The 25,678-nt window shown below is 32.9% G+C and overlaps 1 protein-coding gene and 1 pseudogene across 2 annotated transcripts in view; one reads left to right on the top strand and one right to left on the bottom strand.

Annotated features, from left to right (window-relative positions):
- Positions 1 to 25,678, bottom strand: part of LOC145253816 (guanine nucleotide-binding protein G(o) subunit alpha) — a 290,147-nt gene that overhangs the window by 78,069 nt on the left and 186,400 nt on the right. Inside the window, exon 4 of one of the 2 annotated variants that reach the window (XM_080112970.1) lies at positions 6,206 to 6,217. The exons of the other annotated variant lie outside the window; for it this stretch is intronic. Within the exon in view, the coding sequence (XP_079969096.1) occupies positions 6,206 to 6,217 (12 nt within the window). The remainder of the gene's footprint in view (positions 1 to 6,205; positions 6,218 to 25,678) is intronic. 2 annotated transcript variants of the gene reach the window in all.
- LOC145283813 (5S ribosomal RNA) lies at positions 23,640 to 23,756 on the top strand (annotated as a pseudogene).

Below are 25,678 nucleotides of genomic sequence, written 5' to 3'. Positions count from 1 at the left end.
GTAGAAAAATGCATTATTTACTTTGATATGGAAAGAAAAAAAATTAACAATGGATTAATAAAAAAAAAAGTTTTGTTGTTGTGCAATATTTATTTATTGATAGTTTTGAAATTGATTTCATGATCAATCACAATATTTATATATATTCTTTGAGGGGGACACAATAGCAAAACACAAATGTGTATTGAAGTGAGGCACAGCAAAGTGCCAACACGTTGCTTTCATGCATAAAGTGGATGGGAGAAGCATTCAGTGAATTACAACATAGACATTATTGAGGCCCAAAATAGTAATTTTCAACAATTAGACATTATGTCACTTAGAATATTATTAGCTTTCATAGTTGAATGTACAGTGATTTGCCAAATCAATATGGTTGCTTAAGTATGATTGACAAAGTTTGACCAACCAAGTTTACATATCATTTGATATGAGGCTACACAGCAAATTGGTTCATTTAATCAAATGATACACAAGGATTTAAAGTTTGAACTTGTGCAGTTTAGAGTTTAGAAAAAAAATGGTTGTCATCCAAAGTCCGGAGAGATAATTACATTAAGATCTTTTATGTCTCTTCTGGCGATAGTCAGAAGCAGCTCATAGTTACAGAAAATGGATCTGTAATTAATGAAGTATGTAGCTTTATGTTCAAATAGTCTTTGTTGTCATTTTTTAAGAGTTTCAGTTAAGCGTCTGAGAGAAGTATCTCGACACAAGTTCACAGCCTAAGTCCTTGAGAAACTAACAACATCTACCGTCTTATTAAGGGTTTAATCAACAATTGTCAAGTGTTTTTTTTTTTTTTTTTTTTTTTTTTTTTGCTAAATTTCAGTTGGGTCAGATTAAAATGCAGCAAAAGTAAACATGTAAATCACACAGTGTTTCTTTTGCTTCAACGCAAACATTGAAGTGGTTTAGAGTAGGGGATGCAATTTCTTGACCATTTCTGAATAATAGTTTTTGTAAACATATAATTTAAACGTTTTAGCCAGAATAAAGTTTTATTTCATTCAAGGTAGATATTTAAGAAAAGCAATACTAAAAACAAGATTTGGTTTTATTAAATCAAGACTTAGAATTACATACTAGGATTTTTTTTTTAATTCCAAATAGGGAGGGGGTGTTTAATATTATAGAAGCAGAAAAGAAAGCCCAAATAGAAAAATGTTCCTCTAAAGTTTTGAATAGCATTGAAAAGAGTAATAGAAAGCAAGAAGTGGCTGGTGGCAAATGGAGAGAAAGGAGGGAGGGGAGAGATTGAAGCACCTTTTTTTTTTTTTTTTTTTGCCTCTCTGGGCATCCCATTTTAATCAATAATGCCATTTTAATTTTTGATAAAATATCGAGAATAAAAACAAACAAAAAAAACTTACATTTTAAAAACCTCATCTCACATATCTGAGCATTACACCGAGGTTAAGTGAAAAACGTTAGATGTTGTTTCTACTGTGGTTCAGAACTCAACCACAGTAGAAATAATGTGTGAGGATGACCTCTTAGAGTCGTGCAACTTAATGTAATGTTGAGACATGTGAGGCGAGTTGTAACCTTTAGAATTACACACACACAAAATAAAATACCTGCAATCTCATAATATATACATATATATATATATTAGGAATATACATATCAAATTTTGTTAAATATCAAGCCAGGTAGAACCTAAAATAAGTCTTTTATATTCATTCTTTTACTATTATTTCTGAATTTAGTCAGTTTACCCTTAAAACATTCTACATTAGCGTTATTTTGGATTACATAATTTGCTCCATATTAGCATAAAAATAAAATTTTAGTTTTTGAAATCTTTCTTGCCAATACATTTGAAATGTGTGAATCTTGGCTGAAATTGAAAAGTGCAAACAAGTTGATTCAAGAATATTTATATATATAATTCCAAGCAAGTGTTTCAAAAGAACAAAGCAATACTTATAGCAGGCAAAATGATTGGGGAGGGGGTAGTACAAAACAGATCTGTGACTATCTATGTAAAAGGATGAATTAAGTCTTGTAAAGGACTCCAGCACTTTGAAAGTTGTGGTGCATGCTTAGGATCAACAAATTATTTGAAAACACAAAGACATTTAATTCAAATAAAATGTTTTACTAGAAAACTAATTCCTTCATTTACTTGTAATATTGGTAATTTCAATTGAAGATGTTTGGTTCTATCTGTTCTTTATTTGAAAAGTTTTCTATTTAAATTTCAAACTCTTATACACTGCATCTGCTTCTAGACAAAGTAAAAATAATGCATTCAGTCTTTTGTCAACCGTGGTTCAGCTGCACTATAAGCTTTTATGGTAAATCCAACGATGGGAAATATGAAGTTGCTTTTTTTTTTTTTGATGCCTTAAAAACGGGCTTATTTTCCTCAATCCAACTATATTAATGTATACTATTTTGTTTCATTTTACTTCATTCAAAGTTCTAAGAAATCAAGGGGCTCTCTTCTTGAGACCAACACTCTATAGGAGATACATAGATATTTTAATATTCCATTAAAGTTCTCCTTCACTTCTTGAGACCAACACTCTATAGGAGATACATAGATATTTTAATATTCCATTAAAGTTCTCCTTCACTTCTCAAACACTGAGTTAATAAAGAAGTTGGGAACATAATTTTCCTTTCCCCAATTGACCATTTAAGTATGCTAGAGTATATCTTTCTCGTGGTCTCTTAGTCTTACTGGATTCCAGAACAAGAATTCATCTAGTCTGGTGAAGTATCCAGCTTTGTGCTCTTGAGGTAGCATCACTTGGAGAAGGTGAACCATTAATTGTAAAAGCTAGTGTAGGTTGGCCATAGCGAAGAGATTTTATTAGTGCTGCGAATACCATGTTTCCTCATGCCAGGTCCTGGATCTGACCATAAACTATATCTGATGATGAGGCCACAGCTTGCAGGTTTTGGGGAGTGTGGAGCCACCCTTTAATTGCCATTGCTCCCAGGTCAACTCTGACCCGGAGTGGTAGTACCTGTTAGGGTCCCAACTATGGGTTAAATAGAAACCGACTTGAAAAAAAAAAAAATATATATATATATATTCTATTAAAAAAATTTTCTTCAAAATAACTAGATTCGCCATTAAATAACCTGAAAAAGGTTGCTATGCCATAAAACAAAAAACCAACCAACCATCCTCATGCCAGGTTGTTCTGACAAACCCCTTTATATAGAGAGATAATGTCTAGTAGGCATTGAAGAACATGTGTTAAAATATGTGATTTAAAGTTACACTCAACATATTAGAAAAAAAAAAAAAAAAAATTCTGATCATTAACATAATATTCAATTCATCTGAGTTTACAAGAGTTTTTGAACTAAAAAATCCAAAAGCATAAAATTAGATGTAGGAACCACACTCCTCTATCCTCATGGTTCAGATCAACTGTCTTCAAATTTCAATTTGTAAAATCTTATTTAATCAAATGCTCCCAAATTTTCCATGGACGGCCAACTTTCCTGTGATTAAAGATATCCAAGCTTTTACAACAATCAATTTATCCAAGAGGACAAATGCATCATATTACTATGCCATCAAAAATGATTAATTGAGAATTTTTATGCAGACAGTTGTTTCAGTGATGATGTGTTATTGGCATCATGCTAAATGGGTGGTTTGCTGAAACAGCATCATTACTACTTGCAAAACGAAGAGATTTCTTTATACTTTAATTTTTGTTTAATGACCAAGGCTACCCTACTATTTGACCTCATAGCTAAAGTGAATACAGATGGATTCATATCGTTTCCAAGGATATTGATGAAAGTGATGCAATATTCTACACAGAACTCGAACATACTACATAGAGGTCACATTAAGCGTGGCAGCACTAGCGATTCTTATTTGAGAAAAAACAAACAAACAGGATGTGTTATTTTTAGATAGTGCTCAGCAAAAGTGAATACAATAACGCTTATGTACAGCGGCCATCTTGGTCCTAAATGTCGCCCATAGAATAGTCTAACTTTTATGAGATTTTCAGGACATTTGGATCTTACTTTCTTTTGCAGTTGCTTTGACAAAATAACCCATTATACTTTGGTTATCTTGTTCTTCAAAAGAAGAAAAAAGACAGATTGTGTGCCTAAGAATAGCAACTTTGTTCATAAATAATTTCTTCGATTTCAAAGAACTTTTCATAAATTCTTAGAATTGTGTATGCATTTATATTATACTAACTCGTTTCTGTTTATGACGGTTTCTAAAAACTTTGACTTTTTTAAATATATAATATATTTGTTTTGTTTATTTGTTGCTGTTTAATGGAGTCAGAGATGACTTCCTTGCTGGGTTTGAATCTCCCGACTGGCAGTAATCGTGTTACCCTGCACTGATGATTCCCAAAAGGATGAAACACTAGTGTCTATAGGTATTTTCTTTTTAAATTATTAGAGTAAATAATTATATATGTACAAATGCTAATATGAAAAAAAAGTATTTGTTAAAAAAATATTATATCTGTGTGCAATTTAATATAAAATTATCTTCTGTTTAGATTGTATTTTGGTCAATGCCACGATGGGGAGCATCTTAATCCCAATTTTGTTTTGGCAAACACTTTTCGGCGATTTATAATTGATATGGGCTTTTATAAGTAGGCCAACAAATATTGTCTTTTTGATATAAAAAAAATATTACAAAAATTAATAGGCATTAGATTGCATAGACTTGTGATGAAATGAGTAGAACTGTTTAAGCTATAACCGCAATTTTGAGTTGATTTAATTTAATATGTTAAATGTGGCTTAATAATGATAGTATCTTAACTAATATTATTAACTATCATATCAATAGACATATGTGCAATTAATATGTTGACATGGTTATGCAATAAATATTCAACAGAAAAGCTAACAACTCATCAAACATTCAGATAAAGTGTTGGAAAAAGTTTTTCCATATGTTTATTTATTTTTTAACTGGATATGAATTTCTTTACTGTAATGGTCTTAATTAAAAAGAAACTGAATCGTAGCTAAAAAAAAATTCTAATCGCGCAAGGGGAAAGAATATCTTCAAGATTTAAAAAATTCTAAATGTATGTAATTTGCTTAAAATGTATCACTTTTCTTCAACCTGGGTAAAATGCCCTTACGAGAAGAGAACAGTATTCATTATTCTGGTTTTGTTTATTAAATATATTAAAACCAATACCTTATTTTCATGGCAAGAACTTGACTGAGCTTCAATTTATGCTCCCCACCCATGCCACAAAACATTCACAACAAACACTTTCCTAGCTACAAGCACTATCAATAATTTTCCTCTCTCTATGATTAAATCTAAACATAAATTCCACAAAAAAACTTCTTTCCTAGAAATGCTCGCCTGTAGAATTCTGTATCGCAGGCCTGCTTTACAGCTGACTACAACATGGCCATCTTCAAGTCCAATGTAAATAAGTTTTTGTGTAGTCATCCGCTTAAATAATCAAATTCTACTCAATTTCCATCACTACTGATCATTATGCTATTCATTAACCACCTTACACTCATTAACCTTTATCCTTGCATGACCTTCAGGCCTTGATAAGTGGTGACTCCCTTGTCAAAAAAAAAACAAAAACAAACAATCTTCCATACACTTTTCTATAATAGATGATAGTGTGCATGTATTACAAGTTGTTTACAAAGAATACTTAAGATTTAAAACCTGGGTATAAAAATGCAAATTAAATAAGTAAGCACTGCTGAATATTAGAAGAGATAAACAGAAAAAGGTGCAAAAAATCTATAACAAAAATCTTTTAATAGATGCAATTCTTAAGATAGAAATTGAGAGAGAAAAAAAAAAAAAAAATTTTGTCAGAATATTTTCTTTGATAAAAATTGACTGTATATAAAAGAACATCAAAGCAGATGAAATGAGCATGATAAAAAAAAAATGAAGATTAAACTAAATTGAAAAATAAAAGTTACATAAATATGGGTGAAAAGATTGAAGTCATGCTCAAGTCATCTGAAAGCTGTTTAATTTGTGGAGAAATGATAATAACAACAACGACAACAGATCTTGAAAAATAAAGTAAAAAAACCCATTATATTTGGTAGGAGTACAAAACCATGTTAACATGCAATCGATGGATATTTTTTTTTTTAATTGTGTAACTAAAAATGCAAGGGTATTTTAAGATGAAAAATATCTGATTAAAAAAAAAAAAAAAAGAAAGAAGAATATTGTAGACAAACATCTCACCTGCAGTTGACTCTTTTGGAAAGAAAAACAGAAAAGACAGAAGAAGTGAAACATTGATTTCAGCAAAATGAGAGACATTTAATATAGTCACGATAAATCTAAACAAAAAATAATAAAAAAAGATTCCAAGTAATTTGATTTGGTATTTTTGAACAATTTAGACTTTGGAATAGAGCTGAAATTTATTATAAAATGAAAAAACGATATATATATATATATATATATATATATATATATATATATATATATATATATATATATATATATATATGAGAGAGAGGTGTTAATCATTTACTTGAGACGTACTCGGTCTCTATATACAAATCGTAATTGATTAAAAAATCTTTCTCATAATGAAAAAACTTTATATAAATTTTGTATATAATATAAGCAACTTTTTAAAAATATTTATGTATTATTATTATTATTATTATTATTATTATTATTATTATTATTATTATTATTATTATTATTTATTTTTACTAGAGTGCTTCTAAATTACCGAAGTAAGAGTTTAATATATTTATTTAATAAAAAGTTTACACATTGGATTATGCGATATCATTGGTTTCGTACCTTAGTACTTATTGATGTCTAACTTTGCATACAAGTCCTAAAACTAGGCAAAGATGGATGCCATAGATAGGTACTGAGGCACAAATCCAATGGTATGGCATAATCCATATGTCTTGTAGTTTGCTTAAAGCATTGCATGTAGTATAGAAATTGTGTAATTAGAAAGCTACATCAATATGATGTAGTCGATAAATTAGAAAAATATAGACAGAAAAGCAGCCAACAAAGATTAGTGTATTACTTGGTATATCTTAATATTTTTAGGCTAAAATCCCTTCTTTATAAGATTAAACATTTTTGACATACACTGTTGTCCAGTCTTTACTAATATTATCTAACAAGGAAAAAAAATAATTTTAACAAGTTTCATATTGAAATTTGATAAGTTGTTACAAAATTGTTATGGATAATGATTAAAAACCCGTTTAAGTAAAATATTAATATATATTAGGTGTGTATGTAAAATCAAAGTTACTGGATCAGAAAGTTTTAATTAGAAAAATAATGAAAGTTCTAAGCAGTAATCATTTTTAATATGTTAAAATTATGAATTAATGCAATAAAATAAAAACAAATGTAATTCCTTAAAAAAAAAAAGAAAGATCCTAGATAAATATGAGTGTTAGAAATATTCAAAATTAAATGAATATAAAAAATGAGAAATGATTTATGATAAAATTTATATCAATTTTCTTGTACATTAGTAATGTTTAAAAAAGAAAAAAAAACAAGGAATCAATACGTTTGTTTTTAAAATGGATGAGATTTTGTGTTATTAATCGAAAGTGACTTTATATCTTCCCATTTACTTGCCTCTCCGCGAGGGAGGAGTTAAACACAAAGTCAGTTTTTAATGTGAGGAAAATCCAGCTGCCGTAAAAGGGACACTGGATAGAAAAAAAAAAAAAAAACTGCCTCAGTTTAGAAGGATTTCTCCTCTGCTGATCGAAGACAGAAAAGGTGAATGTAGTATCAGAACAGATATTACACTTTGTTGTAGTATCTTGGCCCAAAAGGCCAAGTACGACTCTACATGTTATTAAAAATGATTTTAACAAATGATAAAGAGAAATATATTCTCGACAAAATATTCATGATGCATGCAGAGCTGTCGAGTCAATCGATCAAATGCCAGATTCAGACTCTTGACATTTTAAAAGGGTTAGACACTGTCCTGGGAAATCTTCCACCATTTGTATATATTATTTATAATAATTCTGACTTTATAGCAAGAATTCAACTTATTTTTTACGAATTGAAACATATAAAGAATTTACATTATGTAAAATTTCCCAAGAAAAAAAAAATCAAATTCTTTAATCATTAAGTGGGGTTGATGGATAATCTTTTTTAAGACTACTACCACTACTTTAGGAAACATTTCTCATGCAGCACTTTCGTTGTTTTGTGAGTCAAGCAATTTTCACTGACTGACTTTTAAAAAATGATGGATTTTCTGACTGCTGTATGCAGTCTGTGTTATAGAACTTTGAAATGCAAATATAGATAAAATAGATATATATTTTAATCTCAATCAAGATAAATTAAAATAATATAAAAAAACCACAATTTTATCAGCTTTTAAATTCTAAAGTACAACAGCATTGTCTGTCAAGAATACCATCTATATATCTGCTGCAACAAAAAAAGATCGCATGAGCAGCACTTCGAATTGGAGAATAAAACATTTTAAGAGCTGATTTAATGTACAAATTTCAAAAATGTTATCCTAAGAGAAATGGCCCGATAAGAAAAATCATGATTAGATTTGAACAGAAAGTTAAAAACTTCTGCGAGATGTTCTAAAAGGCTCTCTTAAATTTTCGAATTCAAGTCATATATTTTAATTCTAACTTTATCCTATGGATTTCAGAAGGTGAAATTCAAAATTAAGATTACTTACAGGCAGAATTTTAAAAACATCCAATAGAAGGATGTTAAAAATTAAATTTGAAAGAATCAAGCAAATCACAAAATGATAAACCACTTAGGCCAAGTTGTAAAAAAATAAACAGGAGAAAAAAGAAAATCCCATAAAAGATAGCTAGTTCAACCCACCACCACACACAATGCAGTTAATAAAGTTAATTAAGAGAGGAAAAGAGATAAATTTATTTAAAAAATAAAAAAATTCACTTGGAATTCCATTGAAATGCAAGTAAATAAAGTATAGAAAGTATTTCAGATGAGCCTGAGGGAACTGAAACTGCTAGAAATTCCCCTTCCCTTACACGTGTGGTAGCACCAGTCTCGGCTGGTATCACACAAATAAGTTGTGAAGGGTATAGAAAGAGCAATGAGGGAGAGCACCAACCAGACCTCCATTGGGAGGTTATGGTGAATACAGGAACGTTGGTGAGGCTTATTGCTACTCAAACTTAAGGCCAATGGTCATTGCCAGTGAAAAAAAAATCAAACTGGTAACCGTGAAAAAAAAAAAATCAAATGGGAAATGGAGGTTGTGATATCGCAAAATGATTTCCGATGGTTTTGAAAGAGTTGGAAAGTGTTTGAAATCTGAAGAGACTTGTCATTCAGGGAACACTGGTGGTTGTTGTCAGTAAGCAATTACTGATAATGGCTCGTGTGAACGCTCCTAGTTAAAGAATAATAATAAATAATACTAGGAAACAAGGAATCTTTTTAAGATGCGTCCATTCATTTTACACATTTAGTGCTGAAAGTGATATTTCAAACTTGTGTGATGAATGGACAAAGCTTTTTTCAGCGATGCATGGACACAAATCTAAAATGAAGACATGTTTAATGATAAAAATTCTATTTCAAAAGTACGGCAGGCCAACAGACAGATCCTCTTATAGATATCATATGGCCAATATAAAATTTATTTGATTCTTATTCATCAAACAATTTACCTCCTGGAAATGACAAAATTGTTTTTCGTGAATTCATCGATTATCAGCCGACATGTCAGGGTGAACATGATCAAATTTGTTAGTAAGAAATGTTCTTAGTGATTAATAGAAATACACAGCACCAAGACAACTTACATGGATTGAAGGCAGCGGCACAAATTCTATTGATAAAACAAAAACAAATCAATATCCCTAATTATTAAGAGACAACTGAGGGAATTTTATAAAACAATCGGGCACAAATGTGGGTTGTAGAGAATTAAGAACATGCAGACTTAATCATTTATAAAATAAAAAAAACAACAACTTTTTTGCGGGGTTAATTTGAATTATTCTGTACACTCAAACGAACATAAAAAAGTCCCTTACTTTTATTTAAAATTATAATTTTCGGTGTGGATACTCCAATAGTCAAACTCTCACAAACTTATTCCAATAACAAACAAGTATTTTTTTTTTTTTTAACTTAATTTTAATCTTTACTTAATATGTTTGCATTTTCCAACTGTTCTCCAAAAATATCCAAACTAAATTTCTGTCATCTGTTTCGTTAGAGTGAAGTCTGATGCTTCAGGCATGTGACTCATCACCCAGAGGGGGGGGGGGGGTAATCCTTCTACCTGGGCAACTAAAGGATGCAGGTGACAACCATCATGGAGAACTTGACTGGATTCTCAAGTTCAAATGTGGTCAGTCTTTGATGAATCCTGATTGGCTAATCATTTCTTACAATCTTGCACAATATGATATTATCAACCCCCCACCCCAAGTGTTAAGAAGTAAGAGAGAGAGAGAAAAAAAAAAACAGAAATATAGCAAAAGAGGTTTATCAGAATGACAAAATTATGTGAAAAAAAAAAAAAAAATGGGGTTGGTGGAAAGACAATGAATAAGAATTTGTTCACCAACACAGACAAAATAGAGCTAGGGTAGGGTTTTAATTAAGGTGTGGCAATCGCAGTAACAAATGGACCAAACAATTATGTAGATATAAGAGTTGGTTTGCGTTTTGAGGAGTGGCTAGTGTTTATGACATGTTTAGGATAGTCCAGTTGAGGATAGCATCCGGTTGACTAGTTGTCAGTGTGCCACAGTCAAAGGCAGATTGTGATTTGGAGGAGATAGGGAAATGAATTAATCAACCAACTGATGAACACAGCCTCGACAGTGGACCTTAGTGCTTAGAGGAAAATTTTTCACAATAGTGTCACACCAACAGAGCCCAATCAATATATATGGAATGTGTTGGAACTTGTTTTCTCTTATTTTTATACTTGTGAGACAATGCACCCCCTTGTCAGTTGAACAAAAAACGACAACACAAGAAAAGATGACAAAAGAAATTCACAGAACACAATATTGGGGTTGGCGATCATTGTTGAGCAGGGGACCACATTTTTGGTCCCTCACTCAACAACGATCAGGACTGACAAGCATAGTCTGCCATGGCTCTGGATGAAGCCAGCTCAACCTGAATACCATTATGTTTGGATTAAAGATTTCACCTACAGTAGCATGAAACAAGCTATTAAATTGGACATTAAAAAAAAAATATGTATAGTTCTTTTTATTTAATGGTGATGTGATTTCAATGAAAGACCCAAATTTGTAGAAGGAAGTTTTTATTGACATTAAGAAATAATATGACAAAATGAATGCATATTAAGAATATCCATTAAGAATGAAAATGCTATTTTGAACCGCAGTGTGGTGGAAATATATAAAAATTTACAGTGTGAAAATTAACACAGATTTACTAAATTTAAATAATAGTGGGTTCTCATGTTTAAAGATTAAAAAAATACAAATTCAATTAATTTTACAATTAAAAGAAAAGATATTTTTTTTTATGTATTAAAGCAACATCGAGATAAATTTTCCTTTCTTTTCTTAGAAAATTTCTCATTTATTTCTTTCCCTTAAATATCAATATGATTATCGGAAGATGATCAGTACTTCTATTCACAAAAAAGGTCAGTTAAACATAGTGCTTAATGTAAAAACATTGCAATAACAACAAAACAGAGCATGTTCGCTAAGCCATTCAAATTTCAACTGAAAAAGGTTTTTTTAAAATACGGAGGTTTTTCAATTTGTTTGAAGCCTAAGGAATCCTCTGAGAAGAAAAATTGTAGTAGCCTAGACTACTCAGTATGGCACATTGATACCCTAATAATGGCTATAGGTTCAGAACAAATCAAAAGCTAAAAGCCAATCATTTTGTAACTTGTTCCTAAGAAATAAACATGTAAAAACTGCAGAAAAACTTCACATAACACTTTTTGTGCATACAATAAAAATTCAGGGAATTGAAGAGGACCAAATGAACTTGTTGTTTGTGAGATGGCATGCGAACAGCAATCAAACTGAAAGAATAGATTATTTAATTACAAATGTGTGTGTGTGTGTGTGTGTGTGTGTGTGTGTGTGTGTGTGTGTATATATATATATATATATATATATATATATATATATATATATATATAATTGAAAATGCATCCAAAGAAGCAGCTTTCAGAGATTAAAAGGACACAAATTCTTGTTTTATCTGGTGAAGGATATTCTCAGGTAGAAATTTCCAGGAAGATGGAATGTTCAAGGAAGGGAGTTCAAGCAACAAAAGATACAAGGAAACAAAGTCTTTCAAAAACAGAAAAGGACAAGGCTGTAAAAAGCCTACAACTGCCAGGGAAGACAAATCTGTGAAAAGAGCATTCCTTGCAGATAGGATGAAAAATTCTTCAAAACTTGCTGTTGAACTTAGGGAGGATGCAAACAAAATCATATCAGTTCGAACAGTGAGAAGAAGGTTATTAGAAGCAGGATTAAAAGGATGCAAAGCAAGGAAGAAGTCATACTTGTCTCAGGCCAACAACAAAAAACAGGAATTTGCAAAAAATGTGAAAATTGGACACCTGTAACTTTGAGGTTAGTTAGCAGCTTCTATTTCCTAAACTTAGAAAGGAACAATTGAAATTTTTATGTGAATACACATCCATAACATCTATTGAAAAATTGTAGCAAATTCTCATTTTTATCATTATATTTTTGACACCCCTGGAGTAGTTTATGTTCCCTGTAGAGAAAAAGAGGCATTTCATTCTGATTGTGTGGTTCCAACTGTAAAATTTGGAGGAGGAAGCATAATGGTTTTGGGCTGCATAGCTCCTTCAGGCACCGGACTGTTGTACACATATGAGAGCAGAATGAACTCCACAATTTGTACTAACATGCTGGGCCAGGTTTACCAAATGTCTTTGACTAAAATATTTAATAACATTCCAAGTGATGCAATCTCTCAACAAGACAATGCCCCATGCCATATGTCTAAAGTTTCAATGGGTTGGTTTGAGAGAAAAAAAGGGATTTGATGAAGTGGCCCCCTCAATCCCCAGACCTAAATTCCATTGAAACTTTGTGGTTCTATCTAGGGAAAAAAAAGTAAGAATGCACAAATGTTCATCAAAAACAGAATTAGAGGCCATGAAGAGTGGCAGAAAATAGATTTTACCACCTGCAACAATTTAGCCAACAATATGCAAAAAAAAAATAAATAAAAGCTGTTATAAAAGGCAAAAAGAGGACATGCCAAATATTGATTGTTGTCATTGATTGAGATTGTCGGACTGACTTCCTCATCTTGGTTGTTATTGTCACAACGTTTCGGCCGTTTTGCCCTCCGGCCTTCGTCAGGTGAACGGTTTGTTAGGAGTCTCGAACCCAACCCTTTATTATTATTACGGGGGTACCGTGTTCGGACTCCAGCTAGGCTTTGGGACATAGTTGCTGATTCTCTGTTTTTCAATGTTACTTTTTCACTGCCTTCGTTCAGGATTGAACTCAGCACCTTTGGGTAACTGTAAACTTTGATACAACGTCTAGGACCACTCGGCCATATGTCACTAGGACAATTCTTAGTTGGTTTTTGTTAATGTTAAACCTATGTTGTTATTCAAGGTTTTCTCTCTCTATCAGAGGTGTCCAAATTGCATTCAGCTCTATGCTTGGTTTGCTCAGTAGGTTGTTATGTCCGAGCATGTGAGCTGTTTCTTTAAGTTTTCTCACTTTCCAGTGGGTCTCTCTGTTTATTATTTTTACTTCATCCCATAGGGGGCGATGATCCCCCCTCTCCATCCAGACATGGTTGGCTATACCCGATTTTTCCGTCTCCCCTTTAGTTACCGCTTTTCGGTGTTCTTCCACCCTTACTTTAAGGGGGCGGCATGTTTCACCCTTGTAAACCTTTCTGCAACTGCATGGGATGGAGTATATGCAGTTTTTGGTCATGTTCTCATCCATGCGGGGCTTCACTCGTACCAGGTGTCGTCTGAGTGTTGACTCGCTTTTGAATACCGTCCTGATGTTGTAGGGGGCACATATTCTCTGAATCTTTAGTATAAGAGAGGAGAATGAAACCCAAAAACCTCCAACGGTCTGCCTACCATACATACGAGGCATCTCCGAAAAGATTCAGAGAATATGTGCCCCCTACAACATCAGGACGGTATTCAAAAGCGAGTCAACACTCAGACGACACCTGGTACGAGTGAAGCCCCGCATGGATGAGAACATGACCAAAAACTGCATATACTCCATCCCATGCAGTTGCAGAAAGGTTTACAAGGGTGAAACATGCCGCCCCCTTAAAGTAAGGGTGGAAGAACACCGAAAAGCGGTAACTAAAGGGGAGACGGAAAAATCGGGTATAGCCAACCATGTCTGGATGGAGAGGGGGGATCATCGCCCCCTATGGGATGAAGTAAAAATAATAAACAGAGAGACCCACTGGAAAGTGAGAAAACTTAAAGAAACAGCTCACATGCTCGGACATAACAACCTACTGAGCAAACCAAGCATAGAGCTGAATGCAATTTGGACACCTCTGATAGAGAGAGAAAACCTTGAATAACAACATAGGTTTAACATTAACAAAAACCAACTAAGAATTGTCTTAGTGACATATGGCCGAGTGGTCCTAGACGTTGTATCAAAGTTTACAGTTACCCAAAGGTGCTGAGTTCAATCCTGAACGAAGGCAGTGAAAAAGTAACATTGAAAAACAGAGAATCAGCAACTATGTCCCAAAGCCTAGCTGGAGTCCGAACACGGTACCCCCGTAATAATAATAAAGGGTTGGGTTCGAGACTCCTAACAAACCGTTCACCTGACGAAGGCCGGAGGGCAAAACGGCCGAAACGTTGTGACAATAACAACCAAGATGAGGAAGTCAGTCCGACAATCTCAATCAATGAAAACAACTCATCTCAAAAATACAGACAATTACTATTGATTGTTGTTAAAATAGATTTATGTTTACTTTACTATTTTTAACCTTGAAATAAGTTTGAATCATAATTTTGATTTTTTATTGCTACTCCATAATTTTGACCATGGCTCGTTTTAACTATTACAGCTACCAGCTGCATTTTGGAGTGACCATTTTATACCAAAATCAATCATGGAATGCTATGGCTTGCGTGACCTTGTCCTGTGTCAGTCTGAAGCATGGTATTGTGCAGTTATAAGAGGTTCACCTTCCCAGATTTTACCTTCATTTCCTTTTCAGAAGGGATTAGTTTATTGCTAATTACCTGAAGTACCTCTACTGAGGAATACAGACAGAGCTGCCTATGCAATTTTTATTTGATCAGTTTTTTTCCTTTCAGGTGCTGGCTTTTTACATCCCATTTTCCTGACCTCATGCCCAAGCTTCTCACCATGGAAGGGAGATAAATAACTACAGCAGTTTCATCAAAACTGTGCCATTTGGTATCAAACAATATGAGACCAGAAATGTATCTTAATGGAATAAATTTTGTCCTTATTTTTATTTGTGAGTACTTATTTGCACGGTTTTATTTTCAGTACTTATTTCTATTGTTTCCCTTCAAGTTTATCCTCAATATTACTATACAACTTTTGATTAGGTTTTGGCTGCTCTGACTGCCGGCATTCTTCATGTTTATTGTATTTACACTAATGTTTTTGTTGTATTCGATGTTGTTAATTATTTATACATGCTTGCAGTTCTTACATAATCAAATCCGATGAACTGATTATTTTTATAAATTAAAAAATTAACAATGCTTATAAAATAACCATTTAATTAGATTAAATTTAAGTACATAGTGTTGAACACAGAGTCTGAGGTACTAAAAATAGCACCTGGCTAGTTGACACAGAGACACAAAGTAGTGAAAATTAAATGCCCAGTAATATCATGCAGAAACATCTGCAAAAGTTACCTACAAACGGAAATATATTCATTGCTATATAAACAATAAAATTAATGAAAGCAACATGGTTAAATTGACTGTGAAATCCTGGAATGAGTGTTACAGTTGTGGGTATCCAAAACTTAAAAACAAACTTGTCTAAAATTGAGATGGAACAGAATCTCCTGGCTAATAAACTGGAATGATCAATTGTCAATTCCAATGCTTCCTCCACCCCTCTCTTTCACCCCCGCTTGTTTGATTTAACCGAATAATAAACATATACCCTTATATTTTTATACATAGTGTTACCATTCTTGTAGGCATAACAATAATATATGGCATAGGAAACAGTAGTGTACCAAATACATAAATAATCTAGAATATTAAACATAATAAACATCATGGGAATGATTAAAGGACACATTGGTCAAAAGTGTAAAAAAAAAAAAAAAAAAAAAAAAAAAAAAAGAGGACTGATGAAAAACAATGAAAATAAGACCCATTTTTGCAATAACATTCCAAGGAACAGAGTCTCTGTGTCATATAGTACTTTTTGGGGAAAAACTCAAATATTTTAGAAAGCATTGCATGCTATTGTTATAAAGTAAAGATTTTGTGTTAGAAATAAAATTGTCAGAAATCTAGTGAAAACTGGGGGATGTTAAACTAGCATAAGAAACCAGAAAAGAACCGCAAAGTAATAGAGACTGATATCTTACATGCTTTTATAAAGAGTGATGTGGTTCTGGGTTGATTAACCGTGTCAAATATATACTCGAGAGTCAAAAAAAATGAAAAGAATATGCTGTTGTCATAGCCCTACTTTTTATTTTTACATGAGTAGGTTTCAGTCAACTTGTTATATATAACTAACTAGAGATATCATTAGGTGGTGTTACTTTTACAAAAATCCAGTTAATGTATATTGGAGAAAGTTCACAGAAGCTCTTTCTCCAATATTGATTAAGGACTGGATTTTTGTAATAACAACATCACCTAATGATGTCCCTAGTTAGTCATAACTAGTTGACTGAAACATACTCATGAGTGTGTAACGATACCTAAATGTTTATGTAAAAATAAAGTATATCTTGCTCTACCTTGGTATTGAGCATTCGTGTATAAACCTTGTTAAATTCATAGGATGTTTTATCTCTGAATTATATTAACATGAAATAATATATATTTTCATTCATATAATGAGTCTAGAGATGATAAAATAGCTCTTAGGGTGTCAACAAGCAAAATATACTCGGGCAGCCCTGGTGTAGGGCATGGCTGTTACATTTAAAAAATATGTTTACCTAAATATGCCACTGCAATTTAATCTCTTATAAGATAATAAAATTAATGGATAGGAAAGATTGTGTTTGTGCCTACAATGAATCTCAAGAACAACATGGAGATGATTTCTAACGTCATCTTGAATATCATAAACAATTAGGAATTGTTCACTGCAAAATAAACGCCTTCAATGAATACGGAAACATTTTATATTTGCTTCTCAAAATTCAAGTGGGTTTCATTACTTTTACAACAGAAGCATCTACCTACCCAAGCAACTTTACCAATTCTAAATTCTTCATAATTGCTATTTTAGGGACACTTAAGAACATCTTATAGATAGTAATAAATCATTAATTGCAGGAAGATTTGAAAATTATCGATGCAGTTGATTTGTAATTAAGTTCATAAATGTTGGTTTTTCAATTTACTTCTACTTGTAACAGCTATCACTCTGATTTGGTTGAGCCGGACTTTTCCCATGCAAGTACAGCATCTCTGACCATCACAGCCTACTTTAGCTTAGTCACATGATATGGCTAGCCAATGCTGATTTCATAGTGAAAAAAATAAATAAAATAAATAAAATAAAATAAAATAACTACTTGTGAGCCTTTTGATGAATAATGGAATAGTTTTTTTGTTTGTTTTTTTTTTAATTTATTTTATTGGTTTCCAGAAATAATTCATAGATGCTGTTTATTTTATCAAGTGATCAAAATAAAGCAGAGTGAGTTACCCAAGTTATGTTGTGTTTTGGCCATAAATATTAAAATAAGCAACATGGCCATTATTTCCGGACCTTGTGCAGTTTTACCTGAAATTGAGTTCCAACTTGAAAATACAGAAGCCTCAGATTTGTCCCAACACAAATATATAATGAAAACATTCCACAATCAAAGTGAATCTGTGACTTATTTGTGTAGTGATTAAAACCCCTGTTCGTGTGTATGTGGCACTTAGGGTTGGTTTTAGCTAACAACTAGTGGCTTAACAATACAAACTCAAAAGAATGATGAACAGAACTTAACACTCTTGCCTCTACCATGCAATTCGACCTATTGCAACTCTAAAAACAGTTTGAATTTATGAGTTTTGTGGTGAACATACAAAGTGGCATTTGACCAGTCGGAGGATCTGCCACAGGAAAAACGCAGAAATATTTCTGGACAGAGAGTTGTAATAACATTAAGAAAAATAAAATGAAACTAAAATCAAAATTCTTTGATGTATAGCTTTTTTTTAATGTCAGGAAAATACTCTGGGTAATTTTATTACAAAGTTTTAAAGCTAAGGATCATTTGTTGAGTGAATATTAACACTCAACATCAAATACTATTGAAACCTAATCTCTCTTAAACATCTGACGCTAGGCGAAAACATTTTTTCTCTTATCAGACCCCCCCCCCGAAAAAAACGCTTTCTTTTCAATGTTTCAGCTTATATATGATCTAAGTATTTTTTTCCTCATCATTATTATCATTGTTATTTTAATTATAGGTTGGCTTAATATTAACCCCCCCTTTATATATATATATATATATATATACACATACATACATGTCAATTATACATACTGATATTTTTACTAGATAGTAAGCAGACATTTCATCAGAAAGTTTCAGAGAGAAATGAGATTGGAATTAGTTGATGGGAACAAACCTGCTGTTTATCTCGAACAAAAACAAATGACACAGACACAGACACAGACACAGACACACACACACACACACACATACACACACACACACAACAAAAGATCTAATTCGACAAGTTTTAGTATACATAGGATGTTAATCAGCCAAGGCTGACAGCCGAATTTACTTTTACTACACAAATGTAAACAAATGGTTTTCTAGTTGAGAACTTTCAAGGAAGTAAATCTTGAAATGAAAATTCAGATAAGCAAATTTGGTTCAATCTAAAAAAAAAAAAAAAAAAAAAAAAAAAAAAAATACAAAAAATTATTTATGATGTACATACCAGTTATAGAATGAAGATGTCATATTCCAAAAATCACATAAATTGATCAGTTTTTTTAACTAAGAAAATCAAGTTTTATAAGTAAGCAAAAAAGAGACTGTCTCTCATCACTATCTTGAAAAAAAAAAAAAAACAAGGGCAAGTCCACAATAATTTAAACTTGCAAGATCAGCCTTGTAATGCTAACGATTTCCCATTAATTGTTTAAAAATGATTTCCTCTATATATGCAACATACAAATATCTGTGCGGGAGGTTGCCAAGCTAATCAAGAAAGTAAAGCAACTGGCCCTGACGGTATTCCAATTATAGTACTCAAAAAGCTTCAACCAGAATTTGCCCCCATACTTACAAAATTGTTTAAGCGTTGCCTTAAGGAGAAGTACTTCCCAACACCCTGGAAAACCTCATCAGTATGCCTTATATTTAAGAATTTAGGTGATAAGTTATCTCCCTCTCAGTACAGACCAATAAGTCTCCTGTGTGTCATGAGTAAGTTGCTGGAATCTATATTAAATAAAGAAGTAATCAACCACCTCAGCAGAAATAACCTTCTTAGTGACATGCAATATTGTTTCCGTTCTGCCAGATGTACAGCAGATGTGCTAACGGTTATATCTCATAGGATTAGTGAATCTCTCGACAAAGGCTTCTTTTCTAGGGAAATTGCTCTTGACATATCAAAGGTCTTCGATAAGGTAGTCTACTTCACAAGATTTCCAGCTATGGTATAACTGGAAATGTTTTCTCAATCATTAAATCATTTCTCTCTGACAAGCTCATAAGAGTAGTGGTTGATGGGCAGAAATCAGAGGCCCACAGTATTAATGCTGAAGTCTCTCAGAGGTCCATTCTGGGCCCAACTCTCTTCCTGATCTACATCAATGATCTCCCAAAACACATACTTAAATCATTCGTTGACATCTATGCTGATGACACGACCATCTATGGCAACACATCTAAGGCCGTAAATAACCAAGTTCTCTCTGATTTTCTCTCCTCTGATCTTGAGCGCGTGGTACAATGGGGGAAGAGGTGGCTGGTCACTTTTAATGCATCTAAAACCAAGCTCCTATTTTTACATCATCAACACTCTGATCCCCATCTGGCATCAATTGAAATGGATGGCTCTCATCTAGGGAAAGCTCCATGTTTTGACAAGCTTCTGGGTTTGACCTTTACTCCTGACCTGAAATGGAACACGCACATCAAGTCCGTTGCCAGGGATGCTGGAAAAATGGTAGGATTCTTCTACCGCTCCAGAAGATATCTCACTACTGATGCAATTCTCTATCTCTATAAAAGCCAAGTATGTCCAAGGATGGAGTACTGCTGCCACGTCTGCGCAGGAGCTGCTAAAAACAGCCTATCTTGCCTTGACAGAGTACAAAATAGACTTTGTGGCCTAGTGGGGGACGCCCTTTTCTCTTCCCTGCAACCTCTCTCCCACAGAAGAGATGTTGCGAGCCTGTCTTTGTTTTATCGTTATTTCCATGGCAAGTGCTCGTCCGAGCTCCAATCTCTGCCCCCCTCCTCGCCAATCTTTTGCGAAAAACACCCATCTAGCTAAAACCACTGTCAATAATTTTCCTCATTCCTTATCTGTGCCTAAATCAAAACGTAGATTCCACAAACAAAACTTCTTTCTTAGAAGTGCATGCCTGTGGAACTCTGTTCCGTTTGCCTGTTTCCCACCTGACTACAACTTGGATGTCTTCAAGTCCAACCGAAACAAATTCCTGATAAACCGCCCCCTTAAGTAAGACATCCCTAAGACACTTTATCAAGTCTCCATTACTAACGATTACTACAATATCATCCCATTGACTACTGTACACGCAATGGCCCTTATCCTAGTATCATTATTCATTGAACTTTTGAATAGTCAAGTCGCTGCCTGATGATATCTGTTGTTTGATTGAAACAAGTGGCTATTTGTAGCAGCAGGATGTGACCATGTTTATATAACAATAAACAAGTATTATCAGCTCTTTTTATTGAGCACTATCTAACAACCTCGTTGAATTCATTAGTCCATTACTTTTGAATAAAAAAACCCGAATATATATATATATATATATATATATATATATATATATATATATAGAGAGAGAGAGAGAGAGAGAGAGATTATACGCTAAATATTTGAGTAATTTTAACAGCCAGTTTGATGGAAAAATCGTGAGAAATGGATTTGGAATGTTATCAAAACGTGAAAAAAATAAATAAATAAATAAATAAAAAAATAAAAAGAACAGATTCTTAAAATGCATCTATTTAATTTGTACATTTGGAAATGAAAATGCTATTTCAAAGTTAAGCATGACAAACCAATACAATGTTATTTCAATGCTATGTCAAAGCCAAGTGTGACAGACCAAGAAAATGCTATTTCAAAGCTAAGTATGACAGACCAAGAAAGTGCTATTTCAAAGTGTGACACACCAACTATTGCAAACATATGCATAAGAGATGCTTAAAAAAAATGTGTAGATGCTCTTGTGGAGAAGGAATTCAATTGACCTAAAAAAAAAAAAAAAAATCAAATTCAAACACAGTTCTGACAATTATACAACTAGAGAGATTTCATACATTGAAGCTGACCATCCCAATAGTCAATAAACACGAAGCCAGCACACACTTAAAAAATTAAAAAAAAAGAAAAAAAAGAAAAAAAAAAAGAAACTACACATCAAAGCAAATTACATAAGCAGTTAATAGAAATTATTTTATATGCACTGACAATGATTAAATGCATCTATACAGTTTGTTTAACACATAGCTGAATATATGATCATTTTTTAATTTACATATAAATATAAGGTCCATGTACACATCTGCACAAACAAACATGTCGTCCATTTATGTCCACTCCTTATCAAAAATGATCTGAAGACAAGTGTTTCCTAACGATGTAGGAGTGTTTTCTAGAACTTTACTATCAACATTTTGAACATTTAGTAACAAACACCAGCACAAAAAAAAAAAAAAAAAAAAGATTTAACACAAAACTAAATTACTCATCCTAATAACAAGTCCGATCATTTCATCTTGAACTTAAATACGTTTTTTTTGTTTTTTATTTTAATATCAAATTTATGAAGAATACATTTAAGCAAAAAGAAAAAAAAAAACTTTTTTTTTTAAACTTTTATTCACTCTAAACAGGGTATATTGCCACTTGGACATAAAGGGCTACTATTTGGGATCATATCTATCAGACACACTATGTAGGGAGTTGAGCAACGAGATGTCTGTTCACATTACATTTAAATTTCTGTATGTCAGTACGGTCAGGGAAGCAGGGGACTAGGAGGGAATTCCAAACTATAGCAGTTTGAGAGAAGAAACTATTAGTTGAAGGCTTCCCGACATTAAGGGACCTCCATAGTGACAGTGTGGGATTTTGCTGGTTATTGGTTGAGGGTATTTACGTCGAGGAGGCACAAATGTTACAAGTTCGTCAGAGCACATTGCATTAAAATACTTGTGAAAAACGCACAGAGATGCAACATTATAGTGATGGGACCATGGTTGGAGCTTGATAGTGTGGAATCTGTTAGGTTGGATATCCTTTTTGGACTTTGTCTAATAGGGAGAGACTACTGGTAGATGTCCCTGGCCACATGTGATAGCAATACTCCATGGGCGAATGGTGGCTTTGTAGTATGTAGAATACTGTAAGGTATGAGTAATTTTCTAAGATGATAGAGGGAGCCCACCTTTGCAGCAGCCTTGAAAATGTCTTCAACACATTTTTCGATTCATGTTGTTTGTGAATGTTAAACCAAGGAGTTTGAACGATCCATTCTAAAGAAAAAAAACAATCTGAAATAACAACTAACGAAATACTTGATAACACTAAATAACTAGAAAGAAATGTTAACTAATTGTTTTCAAAAGTAAGATCTTTATAAAATTCCATATCTTAGACATCTCTCTCTCACAAGAAAAATATATTTGCATCATTGTTTTTAAGTAAATGCATATATATAACTGCTTGAAAAGAAACGTATGCCATTTCATGCAAATTTATCGAAATGTAAGAAAATAAATAGCAATATTACAAGATCTTATAATATCCCATGCACACTGACAAAATCAGCATTTTAAGCATAAAAAATTGAGCAATTATTTTTACACACGCACACACACACACACACACACACACACACACAGAAAAAGAATCTACTTAGCATTAGCCTCACAAGTCAAAACAGCTTTAAAATAAAAGGATAAAATCAAATTTACACATATGCGAGCTGTACCTATCTAACATTGTCTGGAATACAGTGAAGTCATTTTTTTTTTTATTTCCACATTTTTTAAACTTTTTTTTTGGTAACTTCACGAGGGGGATATCATCGATTGAACTAAATGAGGAATAGATGTTCGGGCAGTCACCAAAATGCAGACCTGTGTAAGTCATGGAAACCTGTCTACAATTGGTCAGCAATATATTCATTACAGTAGCTTCTCCATACGGCATAATATAATTATATACAACATAATCGCGTTGACACATCGGTTCTCATCAGACCACCGAAGTTAAGCAACGTTGAGCCTGGCTAGTACCAGATGGTTGACCATTTGGGAATACGAGGCGCTGTATGTGCTCTTCACTTAGCTCAGCATTTATTTCCAGTCATTCTGTACATACACTGCACTTGCTACTGGTATTTAACAATGTCAACTCAAGAGAGGTGTGGTGGGAGATTGCGCATCTCCTGCCACAAAAATTTCATGTGCAGGCACCCCTATGTGAGCATCCATAGTCTGTCAAAGGCTGAAGGAACCTGTGTTAGCGCCTTCCAACATGATTATACTGTTCTGGCTGTTTGGACATTAAATGAATATAATATGACCTGCTATTGAGAAACATAAATTCCTTGATAATGGATAAAAAAATTCTGGCCAAAAACACCAAAGAAGAGACCGCCAATTCTTACATGAAAGATTTGTGAAGCATTTCTTGTCTATCATTTCTTTAACGGAAAAATATATAAAAGAAAGTTTCCTACCCAAATATACTTTACATTTTCATGAGAAAACTAAGCAGCAATATAGAAAATTAACATTTCTTTTTAATCCGACAGATATAGGCCTAGAAGAATAATTATATCTAATTTAAGAAATGACAGACTACAATTAAGTGTAGCAATGTGAAACCAAAGTGCAATTATTTAATACTTAAATAATGTTATCAGTTGTAATAATTATAAGAGGCGTGTTCTAACATTTTTTTGTAATGGTTGAAAGAAATGCAAGCATAAAGAGAACAAGATTTGTCGTGTCTGGATAACAAAAGAAGCTGCAGTTGCTTTGCATAACAATGGACTTTTCTGAACAATTTCTAATTATAGAGGGAACGTTGATAAGGGATCACGAGAGGAATTTTCTGGTCAAATAGAGGGAAATAAAAACCACTACTAAAGTACAATGAACTGAAAATAAGTCAATCAAATTTCAAAGAACGTCCATTATTAGATTATAGCCACAAGATGTTGAGAGAATGATAGAAATCTTTGATGAAAAGGTAACCATTTTGTCAGATTTAGTAACAGCTTCAGATTCAGTACACCAGAAGATATTAATTAGCAATATAATTGAATTTAAAATTTGTTTTTAGGTTCAAGTAAACCCAAATTGTAATCCAAATAATGATTTCATGAATCTCCTAAATATTTTTTTTACATGGTAGTCACCACTTATCAAGGTCCGGAAGCCACTCAGGGATAAGGATTATTGCGTGTACAGTAATCAATGAGAAAATATCATAGTAATCGTTAGTAATGGAGATTTTATAAAGTGTCTTACTTAAGGGGGTGGTTTATCAGGAATTTGTTTATGTTGGACTTGAAGGCATCCAAGTTGTAGTCAGGTGGGAAACAGGCAAACGGCAAATATACATCAGAATTAGAAATCTCATCACATTTAATAATAACTTATTAGTGATTGCAAACATTTATCCAGATCTCAAATAAACACTGCATTCTGTTTTAGATAGAAATTCCACAGTATCATCATGATATTCGGTTTAACATCCATTCTACATGCTGGTATGTGTTGAAGAGCTTTTAAAAATTAACTTCCAAACTAATCTATCACTTCAGATCTTTACTTACCCCACTCTCTCAAGTCAATCCTTATTGCTTCCTTTGTGAACTGCACTAGCTATCTTAACTGTTCTACATCTATTAACTAAAGAACTTTTATCCATTCTTTTCTAGCCATACCATTAGAGTCTTATTCTGCACATATTTAATCTTCAGAGATCATTAGATCATAGGTCGTCCTTTAAACTTGCATTAGACTTCCACCGCATGTTTCATATCATGTCTTTCCATGCAACGCATGTCTTCAACCTTCTCTGGTCAGGTTTCATTTCCATACATCATCACATTGCATACACATGCCTGATTTTTTTTCTTGGTCGACAATGGTAACACTCTGCTGGTTAATAATGAAAAAGTTCCCTAAAATTATTCCATGCATTCCTAACTCTTGCAATCACACTAGCATCTGCTACAATGGTAT

The sequence above is a fragment of the Euprymna scolopes genome, chromosome 1 (genome assembly GCF_053919585.1).
Source record: "Euprymna scolopes isolate OS-2025 chromosome 1, ASM5391958v1, whole genome shotgun sequence".
Classification (NCBI taxonomy): Eukaryota; Metazoa; Mollusca; class Cephalopoda; order Sepiida; family Sepiolidae; genus Euprymna; species Euprymna scolopes.
This window is presented reverse-complemented; position numbering and strand designations above follow the sequence as displayed.